Source organism: Microcebus murinus, chromosome 8 (assembly GCF_040939455.1).
Source record: "Microcebus murinus isolate Inina chromosome 8, M.murinus_Inina_mat1.0, whole genome shotgun sequence".
In the NCBI taxonomy this organism is placed as follows: domain Eukaryota; kingdom Metazoa; phylum Chordata; class Mammalia; order Primates; family Cheirogaleidae; genus Microcebus; species Microcebus murinus.
Window position 1 is genome coordinate 77979775 of NC_134111.1, and position 21865 is coordinate 78001639.

The 21865-nt window shown below is 36.9% G+C and overlaps 1 protein-coding gene across 1 annotated transcript in view; it reads left to right on the top strand.

Moving 5' to 3' along the window:
- Positions 1–21865, top strand: part of PARD3B (par-3 family cell polarity regulator beta) — a 970516-nt gene that overhangs the window by 559310 nt on the left and 389341 nt on the right. Inside the window, exons 12-13 of the mRNA XM_076005852.1 lie at positions 15850–16020; positions 20277–20409. Of these exons, the coding sequence (XP_075861967.1) occupies positions 15850–16020; positions 20277–20409 (304 nt within the window). The remainder of the gene's footprint in view (positions 1–15849; positions 16021–20276; positions 20410–21865) is intronic.

Sequence of the window (21865 nt, forward strand, 5' to 3'; positions counted from 1 at the left end):
GATGGGCTGTATTCAAATCCAGCTCGCCACTTGCTAGCTTTGAGAAAACGTGGGCCAGGAACTTGACCAGCTGTCTCCCATTTCCTCATCTGTACAATGAGGATAATAAATAATATCTACTTCACAGCGTTTTAAGGATTAAATAAATTAATACACACGTGTGATGAAAGTAGTCCAGTGACCATAGAGGGAGGATACATGTTTGCACCTCTCGTCACCATCATCATCATCTCATACCATGCGAGGAAACTTCTTGAGTTTGAATTCTGCCTTAGCTACTCTCCTCCTCTGTGAACATGGGCAAGTTACTCATTCTCAATATGCCTCAGTTTCCTCACTTGTAAAATTAGTCATGCCTACCTCCTGTGCTGCTGTTAAGACTAAAAGAAACAATATACATAAAGTGTTTAGCATAGTGCCTGTAATAACCTTCTAGTCTTCTCACACTCACCCTTCCACTGTTGTTTCAGACCCAGACCCAAGCTAATGTCTTTTTCCTTGGGAAATAAATGCATTTTGGATAGACAACTCTTTAATTCACTACTTGGTTCAGTTAGCTTTTGTTGTATAAATAACGAAATTTCAATAATATACATCAATAAACCTTTATTTCCCTCATGGCTCTGTGCAGAGCAGCTGGGGGCAGGGAGGACTCTGATTTAGGCTGGTATCTCTGTATCACACTGTAAGTCTACGTATCTGAGTGGCCTACGCATATTTCACCTATTCCTTGAACCAGCAGACTAGCTGGAGTGTGTCCCTCTCATGCCATGCAGTATCAGAGGGCCAGCAGCAAAGGAGGAATCACCTTAATGCCTGGGCCCTGAACTGGCACACTGCCACTCTATGCATAGGCCATTGGCCAGAGCAAGTCATATGGCTGAGTCCAGGCTCAAGCAGTAGAAAAACACACCCCACCCATAGTGAAGCCATGGCAAAGATGTGAGTGCAAACAGAGCACGGTGAAGAATTAAAGCCAGTCATTCCATCTATACAGCTCCCCAACCTGGCTCAGAAGTACAGAACCAGGAGCAAAAGGGAAACAATAGTTAATGATGGTAACAATTAACATGTATTGTGCTTAGTATATGCTGGACACTGTGATAAATGTTTTAAGTGTTTTTAATTTTTTTCTTCACATGCACATTGGATTATTTTCATGCCATTTTATCGAAGGGGAAATTACAGATTAGAGGGTTTAGTGCCTCTCCTGTGATCATATAGACAGGGATTGCTTACACTAAGACTTGAATGCATGCAGTCTGACTCCAGAGACTGTGCCATGCTGCACTAGGGTGAAGGCCCTTTCACATCGTTCATTCATACTTCTAGAGAGCAGAGTCCATTGCCCTGAGGTTGCCTTGTATCACACTCTCATCCGTGGCCATGCCATCTAAACAGGCGCTATGTTTGAGGATGAGTCCTTGGCCATTACCTTCTGGATACTACCTTGATATTATTCTTCTTATTCCTAATGACAGCTCTATTTGCAGAATTTACTCCAAGTAAAATTGAAACTGAGATGACTTTTTGGAAATTAAAAGCAAACATCTTAGCTTTTTTATGGGCAATAACTTAAGCTCAAGAAGATACCGGCGGGCAGGTTTAATATGTATATCCATGTTTGTGTAAGTAAACGTCTCCTTACCTAAGCAGTTTCTAACAGTCCTCTTTCTTGCAGAAAGATTTCACTTTCCATTTATGTAAATTTCTTTCCTGACACTGGTCTGCTGAGTCAGACAATCACACCATTAAAAACCACTGGCCAGCATATTTATAGGGGATCTTAAGCAGTAAGAGGCATCAGTTGTGAATTTTGCCTCATGAATGTTTAGTATCCATTTGTCTTGTTTACCTTTTGCAGTGTAAAGAGTAGATGCTTGTGCTTTGCTCCCAAGAAAACCGATTAACCAGAAAAAAAAAAAGAAAGAAAATATGTTTCCATTCTCTTTCTGCTGTTCCAATAATCTACTGTTACTCCTCAGAAAATTGCCACCTGTCCTATGATTCAGGATTATGTCTTACAAAAATTGTTTTGAGCCTTTGTTCCTGTTGAGAGGATACAAATGTAACAGACTACAGTGTCCCTGGGGCAGAGGGGAGAGAGATAAGCATTGGGGACATCCACCTTAGCATCTGGCCCTAGGTCTTTACCCGAGATCAACAAAATAATCTTTTTACCAGAGAACACTGTTTTTCTCCTGGCCCTTCTTACTGCTAATTAGTTCTCAAGGTGTTTTTCCTTTAGGAAAGGTTGATTTTTTGAAAACTAAACTGCTTTGAAAAGTATGACCAAATCCTTCCTGTGGATTCTGTGTGCTGTGTTCTCCTGGGGGCTTCCGCCGGTATAAACAAAGATAGGCTACTTCTTGCCAGATGTGAAACCCCAGAATGACTGTGACTGTAATATAGGACCTCCCTTTGTTTCTCCCTTACCTCTCTGGCCGCTGCTTCCTATCATTTCATCTCTTGTTGGAGTTATTTCTAATAGAGATGTAAATCTCTGTTTGAAAATGAGAGCATCCCGCTATTCTAGGAAGCCCTCTTGGAAGTGAGTCCCTGACTCATTCAAAGGGCAAACTGACGAATATTTTTAACTTATTCAGAATTATCCAAATGCTTCATCTCATCTTGAGATTGAACTTCAAATCTGCATGTTAAGATATAAAGCCCAGAGACTCTCTTTTGTATGTGACTGGTGATTATAGGCTGGCTTGTCATTTGGAGCTCTTCCTAGGCCTTTCTGAAGCTTAGCTCTTAGCTGCGCCTGTTAGTGTACAGTCAAAGTGGCCATTGACCATAACAGCAAAATACTACTCCTTTCAACAGGTGATGCTAATATGGCTAGGCACGAGCATGTGTTACACGTTCATGGTCTCATTTTAGTTTCTGTCATTCTTCCCAAGCATTTGCCCCTGAGGTACAGTGTAATTGCTTCTAGAAATAAGATTTACTAGATATACAAGTTTATGTGTTAACTTCTGTTGAACAGAAAACTATGATTGGAATGGCATTATGATGTCTATAAGGATGACTTTCTAAAATTTTACTTTTGTGGTTGGAATTTAAAGTGAATATGGTGGTGGTGTTGCTGTTAAATAAAAATAAAGTGTTTGTGTTGCCATTAGAAAAACATACCTTGATTAAAATATTCCCCTTTCCCCAAGTCCACATAAAAATATGCTTTTTATTTTTTCCAGGAAACACAAAGTCTCAATGTGATCATTCATCTTAGACATGTTTATATTCATTTGCTAAACATTTTGAATCCATTTGGTTTGACATCAGTGGCTTTCCTTTGCTTTTGACATAAGAAATTAACTTAAAAAATTTAGTTAATTTTAGTATAACTAGTAGATGCATTTTTGCATCTATTGATTGTACTCAAACTGCTTATTTCCTACCTTAAAGAATCACTTTTGGAAAAAATATATATATTAATAGCTGTAATAGTGATATTTTTTAAAAGTGAGGTAAAATATTAATACACTGTAGTAAGAATAAAAATTCCATGGAGTCTGTTGTATTAGTTCTGAATGACATTTTTTATTTGAATATGCTAACTTTGGGAGTGGAATGTGTCCTAATGGAACCTTGAAATAATAAGGTAAAAATTAAAATTTAAAGGCAATTTTTGCTAAAGGAAATTTGTCATATATCAGGTAGAGTATTTAAGGGCTCTTAAATAGAATGAATTTAAGAGTATCTGTTATTCTCCAGAAAATTAATTAGCCAGGTTTGTGCTTAATAAATACTACTTGATGATGATGAAATTAAATGAAAGAAAAATGCCTGACATAGCTAATTGCAAATGCATGTACTCAGAATATGAAATAGACATAATTTTTAAGTAATTTGATTCTGTGTGCTTAGGAAATTTGGGATGCTCCTTTTGAAAGAGGCAGGATTTCATAATCTACAATGTATATTAATGGGTAAACAAAAGAATTTTAACTAATACAGCAATCCCAATATTTTTAAATGACTAAATTCTGAATTTTGGGAGAATATGCAGAGGAGCAGAATATCCAGGAACATCGCACTTGATCCTGAATCTCCTTGTCTCTTTGTAACACAGAACATTTAACAGCATCCAAACTGCTTAACAGGAGTCCAGTAGGAGTTCCCAGTGTGAATAATTTCCACCTCCATCTCTGCCGGTATCTATAAATCATGTGGTAGATCTATAATTAATGAATTCAAAGGAAGATAAAAGGGACAGCTTTTTAAGAAACACTAATGTTAAATGATTTCTTCAACCCTCCATTTTTCTTAAAATTGATAACGTTTTCTACTGGTGGGAAAACCTTAAGGATCCTTCCTGGTAGCCAGCGTCTTCCAAGCTTTTACCTCTGACAAAAGGATCAGATAGTCTGGGTGTGTCGAAACTCCATTGCAAATCCTCAAGTGTAAGAAGCCAAACACTACCATTTTATCCCTAACCATAAAGATGTGATACATTTTATGGACAACTAAAAACAGAAACTTTGCCTGGAAAAATGCATAAATTCATAATCACTGAATACCCAAGAAGAATTTTACCTTAAAAAAGAAAATTACCAACTTAAACATTGGAAAAATACTTTTTAATCAATTTCTTTCATTTAAGAGAAATGCTGAAAATGTTAACATATGTTAATTCATATAGTCAGGCTGATCATTTATGAATTTTCTACAGCAGTAACTACTTTATAAAATATAACATTACTTTTAGAATCTTACAATAGCCAAGCATCGTGGTACACACCTGTAGTCCCAGCTACTTGGAGGCTGAGGCAGGAAGATCACTTGTGCTCGGTAGTTTGAGGCTATAGTGTGTTCTAATTGTGTGTGTGAAGAGCTGATATGCTGTAGCCTGGGCAACATACCCAGACCTGTCTCTTAAAAAAAAAAATCCCACAATGCCAGCATCTATCATTTCTTTTCTTGCTAGTCTATATTGCTTTTGCATTTTTATTTTATGCATGGGAATGTACATAATAAATAAACTTACATGTATATTATGCTGACTAATATTTGGAACTTTATATTATTTTAAAGTATATTTTGGACTCCATGATTGTCTCAGTGGACTTGAAAAAATATGAGAGTTGGTAGTCGTAATGAAAAATGAAATTATAATCTACAAATATTAATATAGCATGCTGATTGTGTTTTGACTCTGAAAATAAGTACCCTTCCCCTGATAAGTTATGTTCATCTTCCAATATGGGTATTTGTAGACCATATGTTGTGTGTGTGTGTGTGTGTGTGTGTGTGTGTGTGTGTGTAGGTATATGCTGAGTATTGCAGTGAGAATTCTAGCACTCTGATTTGTACACATTTTTCTGGTGACTGATTTTAAGCAATCTTTTTGCACAAGTTCACAGTGTATAGAAAAACAAAAGTAAATTCATAAGATAATTTTAATAAGTTGAAAAGGCCTCTGAGATTCTAATATGGTTAGGCATTTGTGCAGAATCTTCTTAATTCATATATAATACATATGCCTTAACAAGCTTTTCTTTTATCTGGTTTTCTAGGCCAAAGTAAATTATGAGCAGAAAACCAGGAAAGAGGTAGGAAAGAATGGAGAAGAAACTAAAATGACAGGAAACAAAAAAAGTGTAAAACAAGCACAGAATTTTATCACTGCCCTAGTGAACAAGAGAATATTTTTGATGATTCTAAATCAGTGCTTCTTAGACTTTCTTGCCAAGAAAATTATAAGATTCAGTATGGCTACAGTAAAGACCATGAGTTGTAATATATTTGTTTATGCTCCATATTTTCTAGGAATTTAAAATGAAGCAGATTAATACATTTTGAAAACATTATGTCAGAATGGTTTTATGTATGCCCCGATGCTCTGCAAAGTATCCTTCAGTTATCTAAAAAAGAAAAAAAAGAATGCATCATATGCTACAGATGATATTCTGGCTGGGACTTCACTGGTTTGCTACATAGAAATGGAATGATACTCTTAAGATGATAACTGAGCTAGATAAAATTTTTATTTAAATTTTGACAATAGCTGAACAAGTGGAGAAAGAGCCAGCATAAAGAAAGTAAGCATGCTTTACTTTTAGAATTCTAAAGGTTCTCTGAGTATATGCTAGCACATCTAAGTCAGCCTGTGTTCATGAATCTCTCATAGTTACAATTTCTAAATTAAACAGTGTATTCATTGTAGATGAAATTTACACCAGGTCCAAACCACCTTGCAGAAAGATTTTTCAAGTGACTCACTTTAGCAAGCACTTCTTGAACATCTACAGTGAATTAGACAGTATATAATAGAACAGACTCAGAAAACTTAAAATCACCTATCCCACAGTCTTGGAAGCTAGCAACATAATAAATTAAATATATACAGAATACTAATATGATAAGGGCTATGCTAGACAAATGTGAGAAGTCTCATGGGTGTTGAGGTGATGGAGCAGTAATCCTGCCTGGGACAAACTCTCGGAAAGGAAGGCAGTTGCTGAGCCTTGCTTTGAAGGATAAGTAGATAGTCAACAGGTCAGCAGGAATGCAAAGAATAGTTTGGACAGAAGGAAGAATGTGCAGAAAGTCACCAAGGTATATAAACCAAAATACAGTCTGTTGTCCCTGGAAAATAGGGCTCTTATTTGGGAAGAATGGCCCTCCTCATAAAAGCTGCAAGTGTGTGAGAGCAGCTGATGTAAAACATGTGCTATTAATAACTTCTTTGTTTTAAAAAGTACTTTAAAAATCTTGACTCATTCTTTGTCCTTTCGTTACTATTTTTTTTTTTTTTAATTTCAGTGGTACAAACACTTTGTTTACACAAATTGCCTTTGTACCACTGGACAAGTGTGCCCATCCCCCACACAGTGCACACCACATCCATTAGGCGTGGATTTAAGTTTTTAAATGAAATTAAATGATTTCAGTCTGTTATAGGTTTGAGGTTTGTTTGTTTGTTTGTTTAATTTTGTTTTGTTTTTTTCAAAAAATATGGTGGACAAATGTTGTCATGGAGTGATTTGGGGGCCTTGAGAAGGATTTCTTGAGGACAATCTTCTACCTCAGTCAGGAGCTATCTTGCCTAGGGCCCCGTCATGCTCCAAGGAAAGTCTGTTCTGCAATCTGAAGTCAAGCTTTGGGGTTTAGCATCTGGGTGTTGATAATATCCCAGGAGGCCTTACCAAGGACCTTATTAGAAGCATTTAGAGGCAGCAACCAACATCTTGTCATGATTAATCCTCTCAACACCCTGTACTAATGTGGACAGGCCTTGGGAAAACCAGCTCACTTTCTCATGCTTCTCTCATATCCCACAGAGGCTACCTCTGTGCCTTCGTTTTCTTACTCTCCCCTCTGTATTCACTATAACTTTAGAGATAAAGAGGGCCTCACAGAATTTTGTCAAGAGAAATGGATTAAGCCAAGCAGTGTCACCAATAATCATGGCAGAAGTAGTACCCAAGCACCACTGAGTACCACAGGACTGAACTACAAGGTCACTGGGTCCCCTGGAAATCATACATATGCTTTAGAGCACACATGCAATATCCTACGTGAGAAAGCGACAGCCCACTCGCTATAAAGAATTGTCTCAAATGTACAACAACCCTGGTGCAAATATTTGTTTTTAAGAAATGAGCATCTGTAGCTTTTATTAGATTCTCAAAGGGGTCTAAGAGCCCATAAAGGCTAAGCATTACTAGCAAAGTAGTTGAAAATGTGTAATCCAGAATGATCCAGACCTATTTCAAATTGGCTTTTAGAAACATGACTTGCAACAATCTATTCAATCTCTCTGAGCCCCCATTTCTTCTTTTATAAAGTAGAGGCAGTAGTCTCAAATGTATCAGGTTGCTGTAAGAAGCAAATTATCTAGTACATCTAAAGGGCCTGGCATGATAGCTGCACATAGTAGAAACTCACTAAATAATTATTATATGAGATTAATTGGGTCCTTTCTTTTCTATTTCTGGTTAATCTAGTGAGAGGTCTATCAATTTTGTTTAGTTTTTCAGAGAACCAACATTTTGTTTCATTAATCTTCTGTATTTAATTTCATTTAGTTCTGCTCTAACCTTAGTTCATTCTTTTCTTCTGCTGGGGTTGGGTTTAGTTTGCTCTTCCTTTTTGTAGTTCTTTGAGATCATTCATCAGATTGTTGATTTGTGATCTTTTTAATGTAGGCATTTTAAGACTATGAATTTTCCCCTTAGGACTGCTTTTGCTGAATCCCACAAATTTTGATAACCTGTGTCCCTTTTTGTAATTTAATTAGAGGAATCTTTTGATTTCTACTGTTATTTCCTTCTTGACCCAATAATTGTTCAGTAGTAGGTTGTTTAATTTCCATGACTTTGTGTAGAATTGAGTGTTTCTGTTAGAGTTGATTTCTAATTTTAAGCTCAATCAGAAATGAAAGAGGAGATATTACAACTGATACCACAGAAATATCATCTGTGAATACTAAAAAAATCTTTATGCACATAAACTTAAAAATGATGAGGAAATAGACAAATTCCTGGAAACACACAACCTCTAAAGCTCAATCAGGAATAAATAGGACTCCTGAATAGGCCAATTACAAGCAATGAAATTGAAACAGCAATGAAAAATCTTCCAACAAAAAAGTATCCCAGACTACATGGTTTCACACCTGAATTCCATCAGATATACAAAGAAAAATTGATACCCATACTGCAGAAATTATTTCATAACATTGAGAAGGAAGGAATCCTCACCAATTAATTATACGAGGCCAGTATCACCTTGATAACTAAGCCAGGAAAGGACACAACAACAAAAGAAAACTATAGACCATGATTCCTTATGAATATAGGTGCAAAAATCCTCAGAAAAATTCTAGTGAATGAAATTCAGCATATCAAAAACATAATCCACTGTGACCACATCCCAGGGATGCAAGAATGGTTCAACATATGTAAATTCATAAATGTGATTCACCACATAAACAGAAGCAAAAACTAAGATTATATGATCATCTTAATAGATACAGAAAAAGCATTTGATAAATTCAATACCCTTTTATGATAAAACTCTTAAAATAGGCATAGATGGAACATACCTCTAAATTATAAAAGACATATATGACAGACCCATAGCCAACATCAGACTAAATGGGGAAAAGTTGAAAGAATTCCCACTCAGAACTGGAACAAGAAAGGGTACCCACTGTCACCACTTCTATTCAACATAATGCTATAAGTTCTAGCTACACCAACTAGGCAAGAGAAGGAAATTAAGGATATCCAGATGAGGAAAGGGGAGATCAAATTATTGATCTTTGTTGATGATATGATCTTATATCTAGAGAACCCCAAAGATTCTGCCAAGAGACTCCTGGAATTGATAAGTAAATTCAACAAAGTCTGAGCCTACAAAATCAATGTGCAAAGATGAGTAGCAGTCCTATTCACCAACAACAGTCAAACTGAGAATCAAATCAAAGATTCAATACCTTTCATAATATCTACATAGAGAATAAAATACCTAAGGATATATTTAAGCAAGAATGTGAAAGATCTCTACAAAGAGAACTGTGAATCACTGAGGAAGGAAATCACAGATGATGTAAACAAATAGGCAAATATATCATGTTTGTGTATTGGCAGAATCATCATTGTTAAAATGTCCATACTACCTAAAGTGTTTTACATATTCAATGCAATCCCCATCAAAATACCAACATCACTTTTTGCAGATCTAGAAAAAATAATTCTATGCTTCATTTGGAACCAGAAAAGAGCCTGAATAGCCAAATCAACCTTAAACAAAAGGAAGAAATTTTGAGGCATCACTTTACCAGACTTTAAGCTATACTAAAAGGTTATATAGTAACCAAAATAGCTTGGTACTGGCACATAAATAGAAACATAGATGAGTGGAACAGAACCGAGAACCCAGATATAAAACCATCCACATATTGCCATCTGATCTTGGACAAAGTAGACAACCATATACACTGGGGAAAAGACATCCTTATTTAATAAATGGTGCTGTGAAAATTGTATAGCCACATGTAAAAGATTGAAACAGGATCCATATCTTTTAACCCTCACAAAAATCAATTCAAGATGGATAACAAGACTTAAATCTAAGACATGAAGCCATAAGAATTCTGGAAGAAAATATTGGAAAAACTCTTCTAGATATTGTCCTAAGAAAAGAATTTATGAAGAAGACCCCAAGGACAATCACAGCAACAATAAAAATAAATAAATGGGACTTGATTGGATTAAAAAGCTTCTTAATAGTCAAGGAAACAATCAACAGAGCAAATAGCCTGGAGAATGGGAGAAAATATTTACCTGCTCTACATCCAAAACAAGGATAATAACCAAAATCTACAAAGAACTCAAGCAAATCAGCAAAAAAAAAAAAAAAAAAAAAAAAAAAAATCAACCCCATTAAAAAGTAGGGAAAAGATATGAACAGAAACTTTTCAAAAGAAGATAAACTAATAGCCAATAAATATTAAAAAATGCTCAACATCACTAATCGTCAGAGAAATACAAATCAAAATCATAATGAGATATCATCTAACCCTAGTAGGAATGGCAAAGTCCCAAATGATAGATGCTAGTGTGAATACAGAAAGAAAGAAACACGCTGTTGGTGGGACTGTCCACTAGTGAAAGCACTATGGAAAATACTATGGAGATTCCTCAAAGAATTAAAAGTAGACTTACCATCTGATCCAGCAATCCTACTACTGGAACAAACAAAATCTTTTTTTTTCATTTTATCAAAAAATAAAAAACACTTGCATTAGAATGCTTATTACAACACACAACTCACAATCACTAAGATGTGGAATCAATTCAAGTGCCATCACCTCATGAGTGGATTGATAAAATGTGGTATATGTATAGCATGGAGGACTACTTGGCCATAAAAAAGAATGAATTAGTACCTTTTGCAACATCCTGGTTGGGACTGGAGACCATTCTCCTAAGTGAAGTATCACAAGAATGGAAAAACAAATACCACATGTACTATTAAATTGAAACTAACCAATCAACACTAATATGCATAGATGGAAGTAAAACTCAGTGGGAATCATGCAGGTGGGAGTGGGGAGGAGGGGATGGGTGAAATAATACTTAATGGGTACAATGTGTGCCATCTGGGTGATGGGTACACTTAGTACAAAAGGGATCCATGTAACGGAACCATTTGTATCCCCATATTATTCTTAAACAAAAAAATTATTGTCATAATGCCATTAGTAATCTCTAGAACCCTGATTTTAGAAGCAATGTAGTATAATGGATACATATCCTTAACTTTAGAGACAAAGAGCTCTGGCCATGCCACAACCCTTTGACAAATTACTTAATGTCTCTAAGCCTACATATCTTAAATAGTAGAGAATAGCGTTAATAGTGTTGCAGCAAGTGTACAGCTAGTGCTACAGCTCTTGACCGAAGAAACAACCAAGCAGCACACAAAAAGTCAGAGAACAGCCTTTATTCAGCCAGCAGGCTCAGCACAGCAAGTGTTACAGCTCTCTTCTCATCTTCTGATCTTCTGACCCCCTTTCCTTGGTGGTCTCCTGCTTTTATACCCTTGGTAGCACTCAAAAATTGTCCAATCAACTACAAGCTTTAACATCCAATCAGCAACAAGCTTTAATATCCAATCAGCAACAATGGGATTCAAAAATTACCCAATCAGGATCATGCAAGCAACACGGCTGGAGGATGGGAGCAGGCAGCCGAGCATTGAGTGTGGGCCACAACAGCAGACATCAGCACTGGCTGGACAGCGGCCGTTGGCCACGACAGCAGGCGTTTGGGAGGCCCAGCCCCAGCATCCTGCACCAGCCATGGCCTCCAGCCAGCCCTGAACGTGGTGGGGGAGGCAGGCAGCAAACGGCCCCATCCCGGCGCCTGACGCTTTCCGCATCAATAGAGTTTCTTACATGGTGGTTGTAGAAATGAATGAGCAAATGTATGCAAAAGATTGCACAAGGACTGGCCTATATTGCATGTTCAGGACAAGGTATATGTATTATAATACTCAAAATATCTTGTCTCCTGGTACACTTTGTTTCCTACTATGAGAAAACCAATTAAGGGTGATAAGTTTTGAAACCATCTTAGGACACAGGCAAGACCTAACCTCATGCCAGTTTCTGTTTGTCCTGAAGTACCCTGAGAGAAGTTACTTTTTTATCTTTAGTCTGTTCTCCTGACTCTATTTTTCCTTCTCTTTGGGAATGTCCTTTGCTCTTTTCTAGCTTGAGGATGACAGAGTTGGTTCTGAGGGATGCCAGAGGTGGGGAGCATAGTTGAGGTTTTTTTGCTTAGGGTTCTAATGGGAAGAAGGTAGGAAAGAAAAGGATTTCTTTTTTTCTGTGACAAATGCAAGCATGAGCCAGATTACAATGAAATAAATATCCTAGAATTACTAAGTAACATCTTTGTATAGTTGAATTCACTTATGTGAAGTTAGTTGAGGGTTAATATTCTCATGCCTGCATGCTTACTTAAACATAATATTCATAGAAAAAATAAAACCATAAAAAGCTAATTTTCTTTATCAAAATTATTCCAGAGCAGAGTGGACTTACACAATGTTAGAGATATTTGATGAGTTTGAATTGATGGGCTTTTCACTGAGTCAACTTCCTTTTAAGTCAAGCCTAGACATAGATGAGCCTTACATGGACATATAGTTAGGTAGATAGACAGCTTTTCTTTTTTTCTCCTCTAGCTTGCTTCCTTGCTTTGCCACCCCCTGCACAATGTCCTGTCTCCACATCTTCTGTCGTGTGTCTCTGATGTCATAGCGTTTTCTTCCAGGAGACGTCTGGTCACATATTGTACTCTCTAGTTTTGAAAAGTCTTTTCTTGAAGATTACTGCTTTAGGGACTAGTCATAAGACAGAATGGTTTAGTAGAATTCAGGACTTGAGATATGCTCTTCCAACTCTGACCTTAACTAGCTGAGCAAGTCCTAATATGTGTGGAAGTGCCTTCTCTTATTAGGTGTTCGATAAATGGTTTTCATCCTCTTTGGGCATCACATTATTCATCTCTAAACAGAAGAGGTTGGATGAGATGACCTCTAAGGACCTTTTCAGCTCTAAATCTGTGATTATATTCTAAATGTTAGAGCAACGTGGTGCTTCCTGGCATCACCATTAATGAAATTACCCATTGTTTATCTTACAAAGAAAAAGCACACACCAATAGCAGCAAACTAGCCAAGCCTGGAAATGAGACTGTGTGGATTTTTATCGTGCCCACAACTCTCTGGTGATGCTTGTGATGAATGGGAATGTCTTTGAAAAAAAAAAAAATTCCAGCTGCTCTGGCGTGACCTGATCTGTCTTTTTGTTTGGGACTTGGTTACAGTAAATATGTCCTACTTCAATGTAATTCTCCATGCTTGAGACTTAGAATGTAGCTGAAAATAAAAGTTTGTGTTTAATAGTTGTTGATAAGAGAGTTTATGAAAAATGTTGTCATATCTGCTTATGTCTCATCTACCTCTTCACTCTGACCTTGCCTCAAACTCACAGAGAAGGCTCACCAGAGGTTACCAGTGGGATGTCTCTAGGCTTTCATTCCCTTCATCTCTAGAAGTACCCATAAAGCTGCTTCTTCCTATCTATCATGGCGGATGAGGTGTCCTGCCAAGACTAAGTGCCACAATCTGAACACCAGACCTCATTTCCTGCTGACAGGATCAGGATCCTGATCCCACTCTTGTGGGTCTTCCTTCTCTTTAAAAACCACTAAATAGATGTTTAGTGACAAGATTCAGCTCAGTAGTCCTCCTTTCATTATATGACTGAATAGAACAGAATAATTTCTCCAGTCGTGTCTCATTTCACATGACTAAACCATTAGGTTGTTTTTGTTTTATCGCATTTTATGTAGTCTTAATCTTATTCTTTTATGTGCCTCATTCAAAATTGGATAACAGAAATAAAGAGATTTCTTTCTTGTTGGGCCTTTCCTGTAAATCTCATTTCTAGACTTGCTCTAAATTAGGGTAAAGGTTAAGTGAAGTGGGAAAACAAAGGAAGGCAGGGGACATTAAGCTGTGCTGAAGTAGTCCACTCAAACAGTTTACATCTGTGATTTTACACCCTTATCTACTGATCTCATTGCCTTGCAATCTCCATTTCTTCGAGTAGCTGTGTTCTCCTTTGGGTGGCCTCTGCAGTCCCGTGTGGCCAACACCCTCTCCAGCAGGTAGCATGTGCCATGCCGCCACGAGGCGTTAGCTCTCCTCTGGGAGTGCAGCTCTCACCACTGTCTCTCTCTTCTCTGCTGTCAGCAGAGGGACTTCCTCTGACCATCTGCTGTTGCATGAGTCCAACTTTATCAACCTGTCCACAGAATTTCTCTCCCAAAGCTGTATGGTTGGTTCTGTTGTTCATTGTGTATGTCTGGTTATCTCATTTCTTAGGAAGAGGTTTCCTTTTGCATTTCATTCTGTTGCTTTGACCATGAATCCCAGATACTTCTCACCACAGGAATTCTTTAATATTTTCCTTTCCCTCTTTTGGTGTTGCACAACTGTAGTCTAGAGACAAGTAACAAAGGGAATTATAGTAGATAAACAAAAGAGTCAAGATTCATGGATGCCAAACATAAGTCAGTTTTGCCTTTGACTTGGTTTTGTGACCTGAAGCAAGTTACTTCACTTCCCTGCCTCGGTTTCCTTTTCTGTAAAATGTTTGTAAAAACATGAACCTATGTAAATTCTTGGGTTCTGTGAGAATCCTTAGAGATAATTTATGGAAGAATTCTCTGGAAGGGTAGACTGTTATATTAATACAGTTTTATTGTTATTTCTGTTAAATTTAGCAGCAGCAGGAACAGTATGATAACATCCTAATTCATCTGTGCCTCATAGCAAGCACTTTCTACCTGAATATAAAATATGTATAGGGCATGTCCCCAATCTGATTGTCAACATTTTAAGCATCCTTCCTCCCATGCTACACATTGGGGAAATGCACAGTGGTCCCCTTAAGTCCTTGGAAGGGCAGAGCTGGCATCCCAGTTTTTTAACTACTGCTGGAGACCCCAACTTATAAGGGACTTCTTGATGTAGATGATTAGTGCCTCGAAGTGACTTAGACCAGATTTAGACCCAGAGGGCTGCCTATTCATATGCCGAGGTTCTTTGTACTTTGTAGTAAGTTATGTTTCTTCCTGGAGCTGCTGGGTGAAAGTATTAATCAGTCAGAGCCTCCCCCCAAAAGCTTGACAATTCCCTTTGTCAAACGTTTCTGCCAGAAGTTATCAAGTCAAATTGGTCCTTTTCTACACACCTCTGTGTTCTTTTGCAGACTAGCAACTTTGTGGTTATGTTAGAGAAAATTACATGAGGATTTTTCTTAGCACTGTTCAATAGAGCCAGCAACGATATCTGGGAGACACATTGCTACTGTCAAGTACACAGCATTTAAGCATGATGTCTTTCTGTGCCTGGAAATGCAAACCCTCATTTCGAGCGATATGACTACCTCCTTTCATTTCCAAATCCCCTTCCCTTGAGTCAGCAACATGGTCCCTGCCAGAGCAAATGGCAGAATCAGGCTAGATTAGCATGCTTGCCAAGGATTTAGGTAAGAGACATTATACAAATGTCTAAATTATTTTTGCTCAGGACGCTAAAGTTTCTAAAAAATACTTTCACACAATTCATTATTAGTATTTGTAACTATTTGATAAACTCTAGAACCTTTTTCTGCCACGAAAAGTAAATCATTTCTAATAGCTGAATTTTTTTTCTTTTTTTCATTTTTAAACTTGAACTTTTTTCCCTGAAACAGCCACATCTCATCACCATGCTTTTCTCTGTTTAATATTGTTTTTCTTTCCTCTCTGGTAGGATGGTCGTCTGCGAATGAATGACCAGCTGATTGCAGTTAATGGGGAATCGCTTTTGGGAAAGTCCAACCACGAAGCTATGGAAACACTTAGACGATCCATGTCCATGGAAGGAAATATACGAGGGATGATTCAGCTGGTGATTCTGAGGAGGCCAGAGAGACCGATGGAGGTGATCCAAATCTTGATTTTCCTCAGCAAATCGCCCAGGGGCCACGAGAATATGCAAATTTCCATTACTAGTATGGCAGCCAGAATCATATTGATTCTCCAGTTGGGGAAATATGCCCCAGAAGGGCTTTGACAGATTTATGAGGGGAACAGGTGGTTGTATATTTTAGGTATAAAGAGAAGGTATAAAAATGTGCATATAAAGCAAGTCATTTATCAAATGTAACAGGTCCATATTTTCTAGTTTTTTTTCTCCCAGAAATTCCAAGAACTCTGGACTTACTCATAAACATCTTTATGTACCTTTTGGTTGATATGCTAGCAGTATTCATGCTATAGAAAGTTTCTAATGAGATGTGTACGATGTTTAATGTGAAGAGCATTATAATGCAATCAGCTCTCTGTATTCTCCCCCATAATCTGCACAGAAATAATATAGACCTGAGACTTAATTAATTTAAAATTGGATTTATTAGACAAGCTGCCCACTCATGTTATTAAATAAGTGGAAGTCTTATTTTGGAGGAATTTTTTATGATTTCTTTATCAATTATTTTACATGTCAGGAATATTTGCACTTACACATGAAGTGTAAGCATGGAATATTCTTGAATGCTAATATCCCTAAGCATTTCACTTACATATAATAAATACAAAATTTCCTAAAATATTATTTTCTTTTATATATGTAGAATAATTATTAAATGCTCCTAAAATTATTTTAGGAAAAGATAAGAAAAGTTAAAAGTGCTAAAAGTTAAGAAAAACATCAGCAAATCACACATTATGACATCAGGATATTCTATTCTCTAAGACCGAATTATGTTTGTGTAATACAATAATATGCAAAGTGAAAATAGAATACTATTAAAACCACTAATATTAAAATTAGGTTTAACAATAAGTTCAACTTAAGAATGTAAAATGCAAAAGTTTTATCAAATTAAACAAGAGTGGATGGTAGTGGGGCTCATTGTAGTTAAAAGCTCGGGCTCTGGAGTTTTGAATTGCTTCGGTTACGGTTAAAATATAGGTTTGCTGTTTCCTGACTATGTAACTATATACCTAGTTGAGTGCTCAGTATTTATAGATGACAGATATTGTTGTCTGTTTTATCTCTTAATGCATCCTCATTTCCAAGCATATAATATAGACAATTAATGAATATTATTGAATGAATGAAAATGTGTCTGAGACCTACTTCATCTGAGAAAGTAAACTTGAATAGTAAAGTTATAAACTGTATCTTACTTTGTTATATTATCAGCTATTGGAAAGGGGTAACTGTACCTTTTATACTCTTTATACATAACCTTGTAGATGTTAAATAAATGTAAATTGGCCAATTACTGGAGACTAAATATAATGAACAAACTCGTTTTCAACATTTGCGTCTGCTTAAGTGACAGAGCCTCCCATGAATATTTAATGGGCTCTACTTGTGTACGTATGCCCTTATCTACTGCATCCTACCCTAAGAGAATCGGCCCCATCTGGTTTAATTTGGTTCTTACTCCAGAGCCCCAGGACTCCATGGCACCCATCTATTGGAGGCAGTTGGACAGATAGTCTGTGAGCACCCTTGTCATCCCTCCTACACATCTGTGTGTTAGAGCTCCCTTAAGGTTTCTTTAACAAAGATGTCTTCACTAATGGAAAAATCTGGAAGACACTGCTATAATGGACCATCTCCATTCACATAGTAAAATTTAAAAGAAAGAAAGAAATGAATATGGTCCTAAAAGATTTAGCTAAGCTCCCACCTCAGATCTTCCCTGAGTTCATGTCTTTATCTGAAATATGTGTGGATGTCAGTAGATATGTGTTAGAGTCGATACACTTTGCCATTTGCATTCCTCTTCACTGCAGGTATTTTCCCTTTAATTCTCACACTCTGGGGCAGATTGACATTATTCCATCAGAAGAAAATACTAAACTTGCAGTTTGTTGCCCATTCTCAGAAGTGTCTTGTTAATATAGATCACCGGGGAATCAATTGGGAATAAGAACTGGGGCAAAAAGCAATTTCTGTGAGGACATTTAAACAAGATCCATTTTTAGTTTCCCTAATATTTACATGCTTTCCATGGGGAATGAGCTGGCACTTGACTCTCAGCTATTGAGAATCTCTGTGGTACCCATGAAGATTAAAGAGCATTATTTCTTGTAAAGACAGCAGACTAATGTACAGCTTATCTTCATTAAATTGGAAAAAAAATTGAAGCTATTTCATCTCCCAAATCTGTATTTTTCTGTGTCAAAGCATATATTGTGTACTCTTGTTTTTGGTGTATTCTCCCGTGGAACAACAATCGCCCTCCAGCACAATAAAAAGTATCATAACCCAGAAAAAGGTCTCAGCACTGTTGACACATTCAGGCAAATCAATTAGTCAGATTTGGCAAGAATACCAAAATGGCTGCTTGAACGTTATATTGATATTAAAAAAAATTGAAGAAGCTACTTAAGAAAAGTCAAAATATATAGTTGTTGGAGGTTTTTTCCCACATTACCCAGATGTACAAGATATGTAAACAGTTTTGATGAAGACCCTGTGAAGAATACATAATGAGCCCTTGATTGAATCAAAATCGTTTTAAACAGAAACATATTTTTCAGAGGATGAGCTTGAGGTTCAATTGTAATTCTATTTGAGCCTAGAGACTTGGTATTAAAAAATGGGTTATGACCTGATTTTGTTTTTCCCTTCCCCAAAACATCTCCCTCCCTGCTGCCGGCTCATCTTGGTAGAAGCAGAATATGTTTAAAAATCCATTATATTTTTTATTGGCTCGGACACTAATGGAGGGTTCCACGACAGCTCTATTTTACAGGCTGAATACTTTAATTAGGCTGGTTACTGATCAGTTGTTGGGATATCGATTGTGTCATTTATCAAAGAGCTGGGAAAGCAGAAAAAAAAATTTTTCTGTTCTTGTTGTTATTGTTAAATCAAAGCACAGGACTGTGCAGGGCCAGTCCTACCTCTCCTGCCTGCTAGGGCTCCAGCTTTAATTTAGGAGTAGCCTGCCTTCTATATTAGGCTCGCAGCACAGAAGTAAAGGGTAACACGTTGGGCGTGGGAGAAATGTTACCAACCTTGACAAAAAGCTAAGGGACCTTTCACCACTGAAAACATTTTAATTATTAAGAATGTCTAAATTGAATGTTTTAAATATTTTGTCTAAGTAGCTAGACGTTGAATTTTTATAACTAAAGAGGATATATAAATCAAATGCACTGTTTTCACCCAATGCTTTTCTCAGAAGGAAAGAGCTTTAGGGGTCAGGTCTGTGTTCCTGTGTGTGGCAAGCTCCTGCAGACACTAGGTCTTTTGGCCGGGAGCTATACCAGACTGCTGTGACAATGCCAGACAGTGGTTCTCCTGAGGTTTTATTTTTTTCTCTTTTTTCCATACTTCACAAATGATCATTTACAAATGATCAAGGGAACAGCCATGAGATGACTTCCAAATTATTTACTTCATTAAAATCTGTTAGAGAGACAAATAATATGAGTCAGAGCAAAACCCAGCTCTCTCTGCCCCCATCTCTTGAAAGAATAGGTAGAGTTCTCTATAATCGGCCCCCACCCCTTCAGCACCTGTGGAAGATGGCTTTTGAGCATCTTAATCTGGATACAGCAGTTTTGAATTTGTTTACAGTTTGTAAAAATCAAACTAGGAAGGGCAAGTATGGAAAAAAGAGAAAAAAATAAAACCTCAGGAGAACCACTGTCTGGCATTGTCACAGCAGTTTGGTATAGCTCCCGGCCAAAAGACCTAGTGTCTGCAGGCAGGCACACTCATGACATTTCGGTGGCAAACCTGCCTGGGTTCTGACTTGTCCTAGAGCATATGCACTTAGTCGCAGAGAGAGAGAGGAACCAGCTGGTTGGCAGAGAAACACCCTTGGCATGAACTGTATTCTTGTGTTGACACTGCCACAAGCTGCACTCCCAGATGGAAGAAAATCTGAAAGAAGCCAGTTGTAAGTGGGGGGAAAATAATAAAGTTAATCCTCTTTTGTGTTGGCTATCAGCACTCCTAATCCTTAGCACCACGTCGTCAGTGTTTTTTATTTCATACTCAAAGATGTTTTAAGCGATAGGGCCATTTTGATTTTCCACAGTTGAGAACTTACGTGTAATAGACTCTCGAAAGGCTATTCATAAATTGATCATCCTTTCGCTTTGCTTCAATTGACCAAGTTGGAACATATTAAAAAAGCAAATGTAATTTTTATTTTCATCCGTTAGGAGCCTGCAGAGTGTGGGGCATTTTCCAAGCCATGCTTTGAGAACTGTCAAAACGCTGTAACCACCTCCAGGCGAAATGATAATAGTACACTGCATCCATTTGGCACTTACAGTCCACAAGACAAACAGAAAGGTAAGAGTCTAACCATTTTCATCCACTGCAAATGGAGCGAGAAAATGCAAAAATGCCTTTTTATTAAAGAAAAAAAAGAAAGAAAGGAACAAAGGGGAATTAATTAGACTAAGTGCAGACTTTGTTACTCAGAGTCATGAACACTGAGAGATGGGTGGGAGAACTGACTCAGACTTGTGAATCAGATTCCTGGCAAAGCCTCCAGTTTAAGTGACAGTTTCTGTGCTTGCTGCCCCAAACATGGAGGGTTATGTATAAAACAAACCATGACTGGAGAATCAAAGATGGCAAACTGTTATTTTTTAAAGCTCTTTTAATATTGGAAGTTGCTAAGTATAAATAACTACTAAACTAAAGAAATGTATGGATTTGCATGAAACCATAAAGTGGTCATAGCACGATTCACAGATTCATGCCTGATTCTAAGACAGTGTGGTAAATAGGTAAATATCATGGCCTGAAACTGTCATGCGACAGTTGGAATGTTCCTGTTATTGTCTTGCTACACTATCTTTCCCTTATTACCTGGTATTTCTAGAAGACTCCAGATGTAAAAAACCCAAGTTTTCTTATTTGTTTTTCGAAAATTATACCTCACGTCACCAAGAAAATTATTTTATCTCCCTCTATGTCTTTGCTTTAATAACTTTCATTTTTTTATATTGCAAAAGCAATACATATTCATCGTAGAGAATTTAGAGAAAGCAATAAAAAGAAAATTTAATGTTACTCATACTTCTATCAAAGATCCTAATCAATAACATTTATATATATATCATTCAAGGTTTTTCTTCATGCAAATACATGCACATAAAATGAAATGAAAATGAAATATACTGTATGTAATGTTTAGGAAATTGCTCTTTTAATTAATAGCATATTAAGACCATCTTACTTTGTCACTGAATATTCTTCTACAACATAATATTCAGTAATTGCATAGTAGTCTATTGAACAGAGGTGCTATATATTATGTAATCAATTCCTTATATTTTGGACACTTAAGATGTTACAAAAATTTGACTATGTGGGAACAAGTTCCACACTTTGAGATTACTCCAACAGAACAGACTTATATGTCTGAGGTTGCTCTAGAATTAAATTGTCTCATCAGAATGGGGTGTTGTTATTTCCTCAGAATTCCTCCATTTTAGCGACAGTAGTAGCAACAGCTGTTACCATTTATTAAGTGTTTACTGTCTGTTAGATACTGTGTTAAGCAATTTGCATGCACACTCAAAGTGGGTAATATTATTATCTTCATTTTACAGATGAAGAGCTAGAAAGTCAAAGAGAGTAAATAATTTTCCCAAGACTGCATACTTGATACATGCAGAGTCTGAATTCAGTTCATGTTTCTCTGACATAAATTTATGTCCTAAACTATAGCATAGTTTCATTGACTGACTTACACTGGGCTCTTGAAACTATTGAAGCCCTTTCACCTAATAGTAAG